The sequence below is a fragment of the Misgurnus anguillicaudatus genome, chromosome 4 (assembly GCF_027580225.2).
Source record: "Misgurnus anguillicaudatus chromosome 4, ASM2758022v2, whole genome shotgun sequence".
Taxonomy (NCBI): domain Eukaryota; kingdom Metazoa; phylum Chordata; class Actinopteri; order Cypriniformes; family Cobitidae; genus Misgurnus; species Misgurnus anguillicaudatus.
This window is the reverse complement of record NC_073340.2, coordinates 21316172-21332265: the sequence shown is the minus strand read 5'-3', so window position 1 is coordinate 21332265 and position 16094 is coordinate 21316172. Positions and strand designations below refer to the sequence as shown.

The window sequence follows — 16094 nt, the reverse complement described above, 5'->3', positions numbered from 1 at the left end:
GCTAAATCGCGAGCATAACCCACATTTCATCTTTATATATCACAATAAGAGACACGTTTTGTATATACGTGCCCCAAAGGAATTTTGCATATGGTGATGATAATGTGTTTATGATGTGGCTAGCTAGCAACATAGCTCGCTTGCTAAAATGCTAGTGCGGCTATGATAGTTTAAGAGGCCTGACCCACATCACAACCCAAAATATTCTCCATCCACGTTTACTGATGTCTTTCACAAACACATTGCACGTGTTAAGAGTTTTAAGTGAGACGGTTGTAAACGGGAATTCGGCTGAAACGAACCGCTGCTTTCCAGACAGGTGTTGACCATGATTTGACTCGCGTTAATTCAAAGATATAGACGGACATACCTCCGACCCGGTACATGTTGGCCGCCATTTCTGCCCTCCCGGAGTGTTAAAAACCAAACCATAAACTAAAAGAAAAACAAAATAAATACGTGAATCAAAAATGCATCTGCGTCCTGTGACCGGGTAAAGAGCAGTCGGAAGTAAGATGTTTTAGGTATGGGGGATGAAGCTCAGAAAGAATAGATTTTAACAGCCCCCCTCCCGAGATTCACAGTACAATACAGTAACTCACTCACGCGCTGGAAAGGGCTCGAGCGCAGCTTCCTGATGAGAGGAGGAGGAGGAGGAGGAGGAAAGCGTGAATGAAATCCACAACATGAAACCATGCCTTTTTATGAATATTCCGCATATATTTTCATATTTTATCGTTACATAATTAATCAATTTTAAATAAAAACAAATTACATTTTTAATTATAGATTTGATTGAACTTCATGGTCATTGTGCAAGTACAATAAAGATGCAGTATATACGTGTATGTAGGTAGGTTCAGGGGGGTGGGGGGAGGATACCCCTAGTAAATAAAAGAGCAATTACTCCCCCACCCCCAATATTTATACGTTGATTTATGAAAACACTTCAGTCCCCACAATGTTTAAACAAAACCTGTGCCGAAATCAAGTCAAAAGATTTTAATGCAGTGCAAACTTGATATAAGGTAATAGACAGTGGTGTAGTGCAGGGTATACACAGGTATACGGAGTATACCCACCTCTTTATTTGATGGCAGGGGGTATACCCACTTCTACTGGGGACATACATTAAGAGTATACCCACTTCTACTGGGGGCATCAATTAAGAGTATACCCACTTCTCCAGACACCACTACACCACTGGTAATAGAGAAGCAGAATTCAACTCAATAAATAGTCTTTAGTATTAATTCAGAAGGTGCTTAATACAGAAATGAGATACAATGGGACGAAATAATGTAAACAACTTGAAAAAAACTTATCATTCCCATATGATAAAGTGTTGGACCACGGTTGGAATTTAATACAGCTGCAAACCTTCTCACAATAGATTCACACAACATTTAAATAGTGTCCAGTGTTTTACCATTCATCTATCAGATCATCTTCCAGTTAGAAAGGTTAGAGTAAGGACCCTTCTTCTCACACTTCTCATATTTGTATGGACAGGTGCTCTTGAAACATCAAAAAGTTGGTCTGTTTAAGGTTACAGATACTCCTGCTAAAGGAACCTCAATTTGTTCCCTTTGGAAATCTGACAATTTACACATTTCATAAGTTTTGTACTAACCACTTCTTCAGGCATAACATGATCAAAACTTTGTTTTAGGCATACAAGATAATATAAAGTAACAAAAGACAACCACAATGTTTGTTTTTCACCAAAGGCTATACAAATATAATTATTTTGTTCACTATTTTTGTTGTAGAAATGAGGATTATTTTAATGTAATGCAATACCTTTTATTATGACACAGTATAAAGTTTTTTAGATTGTTGGCAGGATACTTTGTAAAAAATGTATGCAGCTGGTTGCCAGTAACTTACTGTAGAAGATAAAGACTGAAAATGTTTCATGTTCATTTAACTTTAAGCAAGCTGTTGCCAGTAAATAACATAAATGTAAAATCTACAGTAAATTACTGGCAGCTAGTTGCCAGTAATACCCAGTAATACTATAATTTCTACAGATTTTTTTACAGTGATATGTGCAGAAACACACTTTGTCACATGTGGTGAATTGTTTTAACATGTGATCCCATATGTTTTTTAAATGGGAATTTACATTACACAAAATGTTCCAAAATCATATTTTACATGTGAACCTACGTGTTTTTGGACAAGTGAAATTCATGTTCATAAAAAATTTGAAATCCACATAAGCATTTTAATGACACTACTGTAATATTAAAATTTTAATAAGAAAAGCATATTTGTGTGAAAATAGTTGTATGTAATGTAAAACATTATTAGGAGTGCAGGTCTGATATCATCTAAGAGGTAAAATATATTTTGATGCACTAATTTTAATGTTGACATTATTATGATTTAATAAATGTTTCTGGCCCTTGGTTTTACTCCCTTGCAATCAACAGAAAATGTCAATATTGTAGACTTACTAAAAAGATTTACTAAGTACCCAGTTCCCTGGTAAACCCCAGACATGCATCATAAAAATAAATATTTTTTTCTTTTCTTGGGAACGCCCGTTCTTTGGGAGTAACCAGTCGAGCGCAATAGGCTTGTGTATGTGTGACATCACTCCGTGAAACAGCCCACTGAGGGCAGGAGTTTAGATGATGCACAAAGAAAGAAGTCACTTTTCCAGGGTTCTCCAAAGTGACACGCACGCTCAATCTGGGAAAACATCCCTCTGTAATCTGAAATATCATGCGACAGTATTTGGTCTTTTGGATTTGCCAGTTTGGAGTTATTCTCATATTTGCGCAAACGTCTTGGATTTCAACTATGATTAAGCCATATTGTGCGTCATTTCTCACCTTTTTACTTGAATCGACGAAGACAATCTGATCCAAAATGAAGTTTGGGAAGAATATATGTATCCTAAACGTTGGTGGTACCAAGTATGCTTTCACGAGAGAAGTAATTAAGGATTTTCCTCTCCGAAGAGTGAGCAGATTGCACAATTGCGCTTCTGAAAAGGAGGTCCTGGAGGTTTGTGATGATTATGACCGAGAGAGAAACGAGTTTTTCTTCGACAGGCACTCTGAAGCTTTTGTCTTTATTATGCTTTACGTCCGATCCGGAAAACTCAGGTTTGTCCCGCAGATGTGCGAGCTTTCCTTTTATAACGAGATGATTTACTGGGGTTTGGAAAGCTCGCATTTGGAGTTCTGTTGCCAGCGTCGACTGGAGGATAGGATGTCCGACACATACACTTACTTTTCGGAAGAGGACATCAAGGCAGAGGTGGAGTCCAGAGGGGAGGAGGATCAGGACACCAGGTTCGCCTCTGGTGGAGGTAACGCGCGGTGGTTGGAAAGGATGCGAAGGACTTTTGAGGAACCAGCTTCATCTGTCGCGGCGCAGATCCTCGCATCAGTGTCAGTGATTTTTGTCATTATGTCTATGGTCATCCTTTGTGCAAGTACTCTGCCAGATTGGGATACAGCCAAAAACAATACTGTGGAAGAACACAGGTATGCTTGGGGAAAAAAACTTCTGTTTATGCACATTTATTTACATGCATGTCTTTATGGTTCCATAAAAAACCTTTAACATACACAGAGCCTTTCTGGTATACATACTATATTAAAACTTAGTATAGAAATTGTTCTGAAAGGTTCTTTGGGTACCAAAATGGTTCTCATTTTAAAGAGTGTACCCAGATTCTCCACACTTCTCTTCTTGTTTGGTCTAAGATACAGGTTGTTTCTCAAATAACATGGTTTTGTCTATCCATATAATTATTTCTATATTTTGTCTGTTGTTATTCAGTCCATCTTTCAACAACTGTCCCATCAAATTACTCAGTTTTCAGATTGCTTTCACCGGAATTTAGTTGAAATGGATTACTGAAATGAAAGTTTCACCTAATTGATTGCTGGATTGACACTGAAAGACATCAGAGAACAGGGATGTGTCTATGGCAGGGCCCATCAATCAAAACATGCATGTTTTGTTATCTTTAAAACATGTTGATAAAGTGATCACGCAGGGTATTTATAAACAGTAAAATGCCTATTATTTACCAGTTTGGGATTTACTGTAGTGTAGCACAAATTAAACGACTACACAATAAAACAAGTAGTGCCTCGTGTGGGGTAATGTTTTCCTCTTTTGAACTCGTTTGAAAGGAATTTAATTTTTATATATCACACCATCAAAAATAAAAATAAAATGATACAAATAAATAATATATAAAATGCATATATTATATAACTGTTAGGCTGTCACAATGATTAAATAATCATCTCAGCATGATTGTTTGACCTCATCTCGATGATTTCAGATCACCGCAATTATTGCACATATCTCTAAAAAACACAAGGGGGAGCTGCACCACCTGTATAAACGAGACAGTATCAGATGGCGCTCCTTAAAGGAATAGTTCACCCAAAAATGAAAATTCTGTCATCATTTACTCACTCTCGTGTTGTTGCAGACCCGCATGTGTTTCTTTGTTCTGATGAACACAGGGGAAGGTGTTTTGAGAGATGTTTGTGACCAGACCATTCGTGGACCAGATTCACTTCCATAAAAAAGAATACTATGGAAGTGAATGGAGTCCACAAACATTTTGTTTACAAACATTTCTCAAAATATCTTCCTTTGTGTTTATCAGGACAAAGAAATTTATAAAGGTTTGTAACAACATGAGGGTAATTAAATGCCGTGGAAAAATAGCATTTAAGGAAATGCTGCAAAACTTTAATAAGCAGTATGAACTGCCAGGTAAAACATACATTTCCAAAACACCAATTCCTAATTTAGGAAGTTAAGGATATGTAAGGAATAGATTTTTGAAGCCACTACAGACACGTGGTCCAGTTCTAATATGACCGTAGTAATTGGCTACCATTTAAGGCTTGTTTTGGTGTAATCAGGTTATTTTGATTGCATTTTTATTTTCAGTTATTTTTCAGACACTTTATTGTGTTTGTTTCTTATGAAGAATTTTCATTTTTTTAAAAGATATATTCATTAAATAATTACTTTTAAATATGTGTTATGTGTATTAATATTTACTGTCAGGTAAACCTTGATATAATTACAAAAATTATTTTATGAACAAACAAAAAAATTGAATGTCAAAGCAATAAGACCGACAATTGATCGTTATTTAATTAATTAATTGTCATAGTTGCCAAAGCCCTAAAACAGGCAATTAATCATTATAATCATCACAATTTATTAGACAATTAACCGTCAGCCAAATTTAATAATTGTGACAGCCCTAAGTATTTTATAATTATATAGATTATTTCTAAATGCATGTATTTGCATGTAATGCATGTAAATCTGCAGCATTCTTCTGAAATGTATGTAGCTACTATCTTGTGCAAGTTCACTATTTGCGTCTGAGAAAATATTACACAAACACAGAATAGGCCAATTAAGAATAAAACATTTACAAAACCCATATTATAGCAATATTCTTCTGGTAAATGTGAATAATATTACAAACGACAAAATATGACAAGGTGTTTTTTCAGCTAGTCAAAATTCTTCAATTGCCCAGTAGACGTAGCCAAGAAAACCTCATGTTTTATCGTTGAAAAGAGCTCAAAACATTAATGACTTTTATAAATTAAATAATTATTCGTTTTTTATTTGGAAATTAGTTACTTATGATTATTTCTGTTCTCCCTTTCATATTCACTGTTTTGAATCATAATGTCATTTTGGGGTTTTCCCTTATTCCCACCTCTCTCTGTGTGAAAATATTTGTGAGTAGGGCCTAAGGTTTTCTCCTTGTGTGTCCAGTGCAGTCTTGATACCATTTTCCACAGTGGACTTTGTGTGTCTAAGGGTTCAGGTATGTGTTCTCATATGTAAATAACAAGCTGATAAAGGATGGGATTAAACCGAGCAAGGTTTGTCATGCATGTATTTTATTGTTATAGATGGAGATAGACCTGTTTTTATGCATTCAAAAATTCCACCAAAAGGCTTCATTATAATAAACAAACTTTATTCGATTTTATTGAACTTCATTAAGTTAATTAAAATAAACAAACTTTTAAAACAACAGCTCAACCTAAAAAGAAAAACAGCAGCCTGAATATTACATTTTTTACCATTTCATTATAGTAAGCAAACTTAAAAGTTAAACCACCCAGACACTTGTGAGCACATCTATCTTTTCATATCTTAGCCTAATTCAGTCATTTTTATTACTTAATTTTTAATTCATTTTAATTAATCTTTTTCTGGTTTACATGCCCTTCTTCAGAATAGCTCATGATGTTATACATTTGATTAACAGCATAGCCATTTTAAAATTAAAAATCTTATTTAGATGGATCATTTGGTCCTTATTTCATATATAAATAGATATTGAATATTCAGTTAATGTAAAAAATGAATCTAATGAACTGAATCTAATGTTCTTTTAACGAGATCAGATGAAGTTCTCCTTATAAAGCACTTTGGATGCATGGCTGCATGGTCTCAATAATCAAAACATTTTGCATGACTAATTTAATCAGAAAAACTGGTCAAAAAATGGTTCCACTGAGGTGGTACCCTTTAAAAAAAGTACACCTGGAGTTCATATTAGTAGAGGTGGTACCAAAAAGTACATATTACAGTAGTACCTTAAAGGTACATATTGGTAACAGATGTTTACGTATACAGCTTTTTAAAGGGTATTGCCCCAGTGACGACTAGAGAAAATAACTTTATTAACTTAGCTAAAGATTATTGCAAATTGTTTTATTTGTAATATTATTACAATGTTTATGCTTTTCCAACTCTTATGGCTTCTAATGCTTTTCATTTTCTCTCCCATCTTTCATTTTCCCTTTGTCCCTCTCTCTGTCCTCTCTTTTTTCATCTCATGCAGGATTATCGAGGCGGTATGCATTGGCTGGTTTACTGCTGAATGTATAGTACGCTTCATTGTCTCTCGGGACAAATGTGAGTTTGTGCGCCGGCCCCTTAATGTTATTGACCTGCTGGCAATCACACCTTACTACGTGTCTGTCGCTATGACAGCACTGACAGGAGAGAACCCGCAGCTCCAGCGAGCTGGAGTCACCCTGCGCGTCCTACGAATGATGCGCATCTTCTGGCTAATTAAACTGGCGCGTCACTTCCTTGGTCTGCAGACACTCGGCCTAACGCTGCGCAGGTGCTACAGAGAGATGGTCATGCTGCTGGTGTTTGTCTGCGTTGCCATGGCAATATTCAGTGCCTTGGCACAGTTGCTGGAGCATGGACTTGACCTGGAGACTAGCAATGAGGACTACGCCAGTATCCCGGCTGCCTGCTGGTGGGTTATTATCTCCATGACGACCGTCGGCTATGGAGACATGTACCCCATCACCATTCCGGGACGCGTGCTGGGTGGCGTGTGTGTCGTGAGTGGCATTGTGCTTTTGGCTTTGCCTATTACCTTTATCTACCACAGTTTTGTGCAGTGCTACCACGAGCTCAGATTCCGCTCAGCACGCTGTATGCGAAGTCTCTCTTCTGAGTTTCTCAACTGACTTTAGCAAAATGCATCCTGAGATCCTCCGAACCTGCTGGTCTTCAGCTTAACATCACCTGGTCTTCTGTGCCTTTATTGTTTTCTATAAAAAACTGTACGTTTTCAATTATACTGATTATGACAATGAACACTCAGCATCAGCATTCAGACTGTCTGAATCAAACGGTATATCCAAATAATAACATAAGTACCTCTGTACCGAAGGACACAATCTGGAATTCATTGACTTTGGACGATACAGGCCTCATGTACAATTACAATCCAAAGGAATTGCAGTAGCCAATGTTTGTGTTGTGTAAACCATGCCTGTGTGAACGAACAAACCCGATCCAACAGCATTTCCCGTGTATGAAATGGACAACTGTGGCATTTGACAACTACAGATGGCCAAGCTGCCTGAAATTGGCATCTGGCGAGACCTTGTGTCCTGATGGTTCTTCAGACTAGAAGGAGCTTATACAAATTCTCAAGTTTCCATGGAGAGGTCCATCCGACTTGTTAAATCATTAATTCAGCTCTATGGCTGTACAAGCTCTCAAAAAAGTGAACAAGCAAGGAGAACCTATGAAAATGTTTAAGGGTTTTCGTTCGGGAGTGGAAAAGCATTTGAACATGAAATAAAACAAATACTGTGACTCATATTAGGCTTTATATTAAAGTCAGGCACAAATGTGCCATTGCATTATCTTGATTAAAGAAGGGTATAGTTAACATTACTAAATCGGAAGAAAAAACATCAGCTGTTCCCCCAGACAGCGACAGATCTGCAACCTGTCCATACATGACTGTGTGATTCAAGACGCGTTAACTAAATTGATTAGCAAACACCTCACCCACACACTCAGCAGAAGGAGGGCTGTCACTTTCTTCCTTCTTCCTCTTCGAACACAAGCACAAAATCGAACCTCTTTTCCTTATTCGAGGGACTTTTGATTTTATGTTTCACTTGGGGGCAGTTTCCCGGACAGGGTTTCGATTAAGGCCTTAGTTATATTAGGACATTTAAGTAGTTTTCTAAACAAACCTTACAAAAAACAATACTGGTGTGCATCTTGAGACAAAACTGATATATGTTAAGATATGTCAGTACAAGATGTTTTTAACTTAAGGCAAACATGCATTTTAGTCTGGAACTAGGATAAGCCCTGTCTGGGACACTGCCCAATGAAGTTTAAAGATGGAATCAATTTGGAATATATTTTTAAGTTTTACTCCATATGATAGGGTACACACCCTAAATTTGTAATAGTACCACCGTAAAGTAAATAATACAAATACATAAGTTTATTGCACATTGATTTTAATCTTTGACATGACCTTACTTAATCAATATTAAAGATATCAAGGTTATATTTTCTTTACGTTATCTATCAAGGATGAGTTTATTTGAAAAACTACTTAGTTCGGTTTTCACAGGCTGGGTCACATATTGGCATTAGGTTATAAAGACAACAGATATTAGTTAAAGCATCATGGGTGAAATATTTAAATCCAGGTCCCAATGATAATAAAGTTTAATTGTCATACTAATGTAAAGCTATTTTTAATAATTGCACAAACATTACTTGATTATCACATTGCATCCAAAAAGGAATGCCTTTATATCAGTATCATTTTGTAGCTGAAGCAAGGGTATTGCAAGAGATTTATGCTCAATATACAGTATTTGTTGCTATTTGGTAGGGGGTGGGGTTGGGTAGGGGGTTTCGTTAACAAAGCAAACAAAATCTTATGTAGCTCTATTCTGTCACTTAAAATGTATTTTAATGGAAAAACAAGGTATTTATGTGTATGAAGACAAATAAAGAAATGTTTATTCAACCCTTTCTGTTTCTTGTAACAATGTATAAATGAATAATGTGGTTTTACGTGTTGTGGTTATTCAGTAATACAGCTGACACATTATGCACTACACAAAGTTATATGTAGTTTTTTATTGTCTGTCATATTATGTACCTATAGTCACGTAATTTTGTGAGGTTTTTTTGTGACACTGACTTTTTGCGTTAACATGTCACGTATATCTGTAAAAGTGTCACTGTCACGTATTTGTTACTCAACTGTTTTGTGCTATTTTCTTACCATTGTCGCTTCGGTTTAGTGTTAGATTTACATAAAATGACATCCTTACCCAAACAAACTCTAACCCTAATGCCAAGCGAAAATGGTTTAAAAATAAAAAATTATAAAAAATAAATAATGAAAAAAAGGTATAAATTAATACTTAAAGTGATATCCTAATGCAAACACCAAATCATACCCTAAACAGAAGCGTCAAGGGTTTGAAAATAGGACAAAACAGTTGAGTAACAAATACATGACAGTGACACGTAAACAGAAATATGCGACATGTTCACGCAAAAATGTGTCAGTGTCACGGAAAACACAAAATTACGTGACTAGGTACATAATTTCGTGATACAGGGTTGCATATAAACAAGACAATAGTCACATAACATGGTATAAAACATATATGAAGACAAATAAAGTAAAACCTGAATAAAATCTTAATACAAATAATGTTGGTTGATTTTGTTTTAAGTTTTAATAAACGTTTTTATTAAATACAAAAATATATAAACAACAAAGGCAAATATAAATTTTACAAGAGCACTGCAAAAAATGACTTTCTTACTTAGTATTTTTGTCTTGTTTTCAGTAGAAATATATTTCAGTAGAAATATCATTTTTCTCATGAAGAAAATGCATCTTGATTTAAGAATTTTTAGATATTTCTACTGAAAACAAGATAAAAATACTAAGTAAGAAAGTTATTTTTTTCAGTGAGTAGATTACAGGAGAGCTCAACACAGTATAACTAATAAATTATTTAGAAAAGACAGAAAATAAATAGATAGAAATTTGAAATCATCATTTACATGAATTTAAATAGAGAGTAAAAGAAAGGAAAAAATAAAAATTAAGGGCAGTATCATAACAAATCATATGATATCAAAAGATAAAGTGGCTTCATAGCACAGACAAGCACGTTTCATGCATATGACGTCATATCGCCGCGACCAGTTCTTCTTACACAAAAAAGCCGGTTAAGTTCAGGCCCCACGGTCACTATCACCTTAACCTGGTCAGTTACAACTTAATAACAAAATGTATTACAAATTTAGTCGCTTCACACAAAGACTGACGGGAGCAGCGTCATCTACCGCCCATAGCCCTCAGGTATGTTATCGATTAAGTTTGTAAATGACCTTCATCCGCGGTTAACTTACTGCATGTGATCCATAGAGGTGTGTTTTATATTTTGTTATATAACAGTTTCTAGCAGAAAAGCTTTCTCATTAATTACATTAACTAATTATTGTTAACAATATTATATTATGAAAGCGGTGTAACCTAACTTAACTGGATTAACCTATTTAATACAATGAAACATATTTTGGAGATACAACTGCTGAGTTCACGTTTTTAATAATATACTACATATGTAAAAAACACATAATTGGTTAAATAAACAAATAAAAAATTTTTATATAGACTTTGTGTAACTGTCTTTCAGGGCTTGAGGTCAAATATACCTTCTGAATCCCCCACCATAGTCTTTGCTACCCCCACTAAAGTTGTATCTCAGTCAAGTCATGCGGTAGAGTATATGGGTGTCAACAAAGTTCCAGACCTCCAAAGGATATTTCAGGCATATAGCACATAACTTGATAATAAATAAACTTGATGAATAAATAAAATGTGTTCCTATAGCTCAATAGACAGAGCATTGCATTAGCAGCACAGCAGGACATGGGTTTAATCCAAGGGAACACACAAATGTATACCCTGTATACAGGGTACAGCACTGTAAATCGCTTTGAATAAAAGCAACTGCCAAATGCTAAAAAGTTAATGTGAATAAATAATAATAATGTACACATAAATTTTTTTTCTTAAACTTTATTAATTTTTCCTCCAGGCATCAGATGAGATCCCCGTCCATTTGAAGCGAGTTGTTCCTGACAGACTTCTGTATAGAACCACTATGGCTTTGACAGTTGGAGGAGCTCTCTACTGCCTTGTTGCTCTTTATATTGCAGCACAACCCAAAAATAAATGAACTGTACCCAGCCTCTTACATAGACTTACATCATCAGTTAGGAAATATTAATATTTGTAATATGTAAATTATGTAAATTTTGCAAAGCCTCTCAATCTGCCTCCGAAATACGATCATCAGCCAAACAGTAGGCTTCACGAGAAGTCGTCATTGTGAGCGCTGTTACTGTATCGGCTGTATTATGTAAACAGTCACAAAATTTGTATTTATTAGAGTCAAAAATCTTGAGCTGAATAAACTCTTTACTGTTAGCACCAGTTATACCTCATAAGCACAGGCTGGTTCAAGACAGATGTATGCTGCAATGACAGATGATGTGCAGTGCTGTTGTTAGTGCTGTAAAATAGAAGGTGAGACGTGACACCTTTCTGCAGTGTTGATTGGTGATGCTATGTAATGTGTTTGTTACGCATGTGGTGCTTGTAAGTGTACCATGGTAAATCTCAAGAATGGGATTGAAAAGTGGTTGAACACTTGTTAATAGTTTGCAGAGCTTAAAGAAATGTCAAGCAATATTAAAGGGAATCAAGGACACGGGTAATACGTTTGAACTTATGCAAATGTATGCCACTGTATGTGAAATCATTATATAATGTCATATCATACCATGTCGTTTAACAGTCTTGGTTATATTTTGTGCATATAATGATTCATAAAGCTGATGTGCCTTTTAAGTGTGCCCCGTCCCTAAATTATGTATGTATTTAAGGCAGGTGTTTAAAACACTAAAGTTACTTTATTTTTTCAAGTTAAATACATGTAAGAAAATTAAAACAATACAGAAAACCAAATTAAACTGAATTACATTTGTCTTCAGTTTTTTTCCATTTGCCAGATACTTTTATACAAAACAACTTAGTTCATTTAATATATATATATATATATATATATATATATATATATATATATATATATATATATATTAATATCAATGATTAAATTTCTTTGGAATTGTCCATATACAAACAATACCTTAAGCTATATGCGCATGTTTTTGTTACTGTATATGTCTACATTTTCACTTTTTTTAAAGACAAGACAATTTTGTAACTGATATAGAGAGAAAACATTAAAAAGATTTATGGTTTCATGCTTTATTCTCCATGAAAATTTTCAGCTATTAAATACTGTACTGTACTGTATAGTTCCCCTTTTGAAAAGCTCTTCGAGATTCCTGTTGACATGGCAACAACGCTATGAGACATGGTACACAAAGGGGCTTCCAAAATCCTTTGAATCTCTCTTTTACGGCCAAAGCACTGTAGATCTTTGAATAGAAAGTGGTGCTATTGTTCCTAAATCTTAGTTTTTTCAGGCTCTTTATAGTCGGTTAATGACAAAACATAAGCTTGATGGACTGTCTAACTGCATGCTAGCGGTTGATAGCTTGTCAGAACATAAAGCAAAGCCAAACAATTTATGACAATGAGAAGTAATGATTCATGGGCTAGATTTATTTCTCAGCTGTAAATAAGTATCTTTGTTTAGCACAAAGGACAGTGCAGGTTTCAGTAATAGACTCGGCTGTTCCAAGACAATAAAAATTAATCTTTTCTTCTGAGATGTGAAATGCAAGTAACCCAGACAACCAGACTCTTTCCAGATTTGCTTTTATTTTCTCGAAAATGGTTAATGGTGATTACGTTAGTCTAGTCTATGATAGCAATGTTTATGTTCAATTACTTGTTTTAATGCTATATACAGTATCTTGTAGTAGTAGGCTAATTGATGACTTGCCTGTCTTGGTGTAAAGCTGTGGGGAATATTACTTTAAATCATTTGAATTAAATTTAAATTCTTTATTGATCTCTCTCTTGTATCCTACTTGAGTCTGAATCAATGAATAAAAATGGATTCAGTGGAAACATTATTTGTTTTGTGTTTCTATTTTGAATTACAAAATTGTCAGAATTTTTTCATTTTAATTATGTTAAACAGTCTAGGCATTTAAAACCAGATGGTCACATGTCATTAATATTTATTTTCTGCCTTCTTCAAGCTTGATTTGTTCATTGTGTTTGCCTCAATAGCGTTCTGTGTTAAATGACTAGGATAGGCACGAGCTGAAGTTTTTTACTCATTAAAGTTCAAGAAGATTTGTTCTCTAAAGAGAACCGGGGGTTAAGCACACGGAAACAGTTTCATTATTTCAGTATTGATGTTTAATTAGTCTGGCTTCCTCTATTATTATTTTTTTCTTTATGTCCCCTGCTTATACTTCATTTCACAATGCACTCACCTGCTGTCTTCTGTCCTTTATGCTGATTGCATGCCAATCACGTTAAGATTTGCACCTCATGGCTCAGAAAACAAACAGCATTATGTTCGAGCAATCCCAGTTGACTAGCTGATAATCAAGTATCAGATTTTCTCTCTTATGCAAATATATTTTAAAGTAAACAATAAACATATGAAACGTGTATCCAAGATGTATGTCATCTACATAAACTCTTTATTGGAGTACGCTTCAACCTTCCATTCACCCTATGAAAGTTCATAAAAATGTGAAGAAGAATTAGGAAACGTTCACTATCCATTAACCCATCACAGAGAGAAGAATGAGAGGACGGGGCTGCAGTCTACGGCATTTGTGCTGGCCTAGAGCCACGCCAACTGTTCAAAGGACAAACACCCACAATCACACAACAAGCCAAAGCCTGAGGAATCTGCTCAAGAAACAGGCGACATTGAACAATCCACATCAGCCATGAGACAACTCATGCAATTAAAACTTATATATGATTACTTTTAAAATGCCATTATTTACATTACTGTCTAGTTAAGGCAGAATGGAACCATTAAAGTTCACTTGGACTTACATAAAATAATCAAATTAATGGACAAAGCAATTGCCTTAAACTGATTTAAACCCATTTCAGGCTCATGTAAAAACCAGAAGCACTGAAATGCAGTAGCTGTTTTCACATAACCATATTTTGTAATGATTGCTTACATTGCTTTTACTTCACATGAATATGATGATATTGGCCCCAGTATCGTGAATTCTTTGGACAATAAATACTTTATGCTTAAACGTTATGCATAAAATCCTCCACAATGTGTTCCACTTTTGGACATTTGTGGCATTGTATTCAAAGCACTGCTTTATGGTTGGCATTATAAATGTGGATAATTATGGATTTGGTATATAAACCTAATTAAGTGCACAATGTAATCTAGAATTACAATCATTGAAACATAATCACTGTTGTCACTGCAGAAGAATAAAGAGTGAAATATGGTTTGAAGAGATAACCTGTCACACACAAACTGTGTCTTGACTCTGGAAAAATTCTTGGAAAACAGGATCTTACTAAACAATTACAGTTTGATAAGATGGTATGTGATGTTGCTTTGACCTTTTCTGTCTGTTCACATTTTTTCAGTCTGATTGTGTCCTTGGTGCTATCTCACTCTTTCTCTGAGAATCAACAGAGCTTCACTGGAATGTCTTTATAAGGCTAAAACATTGCCAAAGCATTTAAGTACTTACAGGTGCAGGACATAAATAAATGTCTTTGTTTTTCAGCCTTATCATCCAACTTGATTAAGTTTATAAAACATTTTCAGAAAGTACACATTATGTTTTTATTCCCTTTTGGAATCATATCATATTGGTCAAGCAAAATGATGATCTTTTGTTTGAGTCTCCTTTCCAGGACAAATAAGAGATTTGATGTGTCAGTATTTGTATATATTTTATATATATCATGCTACCATTAGATTTGTTGTTTTTGCAATTGTATAGTGGTTATATATAATTATTTCTCAGTCTTTTTATTAGAATAGCAGGCAGCAGGCAGCTGCAGGATCTCTTAAACCTAAATTAAATTAAATCCTAATTTCTAATTCTAATCGAATGACTTCAGTCTTCTCAAAAAAGCTCAAGATATGTTTTGTGCCAAAAGAGAGGTCACACTAAATACTGACTGATGTATGAAGAAGACATTTAGTTCTGAAAATAGTTTTTTGTTTTTATTTCCTGTATTTTAAATAAAAGAATGGTGTGTAAAGGGAAAAGCATCCAGTATGCGGCAGTCCTGTGGGCGAAAATGCCTTGTTGATGTTAGAGGTCAGAGGAGAATGGGCCAATTGATTCAAGCTGATAGAAGAGCAACTTTGACTGAAATAACCACTCGTTACAACCGAGGTATGCAGCAAAGCATTTGTGAAGCCACAACACGCACAACCTTGAGGCGGATGGGCTACAACAGCAGAAGACCCCACCGGGTACCACTCATCTCCACTACAAAGAGGAAAAAGAGACTACAATTGGCACCAGCTCACCAAAATATGGGGGATGTTTTCTTGGCACACTTTAGGCCCCTTAGTGCCAACTGGGCATTGTTTAAATGCCACAACCTACCTGAGCATTGTTTCTGACCATGTCCATCCCTTTATGACCACCCATCCTCTGATGGCTACTTCCAGCAGGATAATGCACCATGTCACAAAGCTTGAATCATTTCAAATTGGTTTCTTGAACATGACAATGAGTTCACTGTACTAAAA

At 35.2% G+C, this 16094-nt stretch overlaps 3 protein-coding genes across 10 annotated transcripts in view; 2 read left to right on the top strand and 1 right to left on the bottom strand.

Annotated features, from left to right (window-relative positions):
* mta3 (metastasis associated 1 family, member 3) overlaps positions 1-711 on the bottom strand; it is a 39717-nt gene extending 39006 nt beyond the window's left edge. For 2 of the 7 annotated variants that reach the window (XM_055175414.2, XM_055175419.2), the window contains exon 1: positions 603-711. In XM_055175414.2, coding sequence (XP_055031389.2) covers positions 603-696 — 94 coding nt within the window. In that variant the 5' untranslated portion in view covers positions 697-711. The other 5 variants (XM_055175417.2, XM_055175418.2, XM_055175415.2 and 2 more) reach the window with 5 other exon arrangements.
* A 1701-nt stretch (positions 712-2412) lies between these two features.
* On the top strand, positions 2413-9222 carry kcng3 (potassium voltage-gated channel, subfamily G, member 3). 2 transcript variants are annotated; one of them, XM_073866976.1, is made up of 3 exons: positions 2413-3527; positions 4011-4022; positions 6872-9222. In XM_073866976.1, the coding sequence occupies exons 1-3, from the start codon at positions 2881-2883 to the stop codon at positions 7515-7517; spliced, it is 1305 nt and encodes a 434-aa protein (XP_073723077.1). In that variant the 5' UTR covers positions 2413-2880; the 3' UTR covers positions 7518-9222. The 2 variants fall into 2 exon arrangements, with proteins under 2 accessions (XP_073723077.1, XP_055031388.2); XM_055175413.2 differs by lacking the exon at positions 4011-4022 and having other exon boundaries at positions 2416-3503.
* A 1303-nt stretch (positions 9223-10525) lies between these two features.
* Positions 10526-12256, top strand: cox7a2l (cytochrome c oxidase subunit 7A2 like). Its single transcript, XM_073866491.1, has 3 exons — positions 10526-10699; positions 11037-11171; positions 11442-12256. The coding sequence occupies exons 1-3, from the start codon at positions 10628-10630 to the stop codon at positions 11580-11582; spliced, it is 348 nt and encodes a 115-aa protein (XP_073722592.1). The 5' UTR covers positions 10526-10627; the 3' UTR covers positions 11583-12256.
* The last annotated feature ends 3838 nt before the right edge of the window (positions 12257-16094 follow it).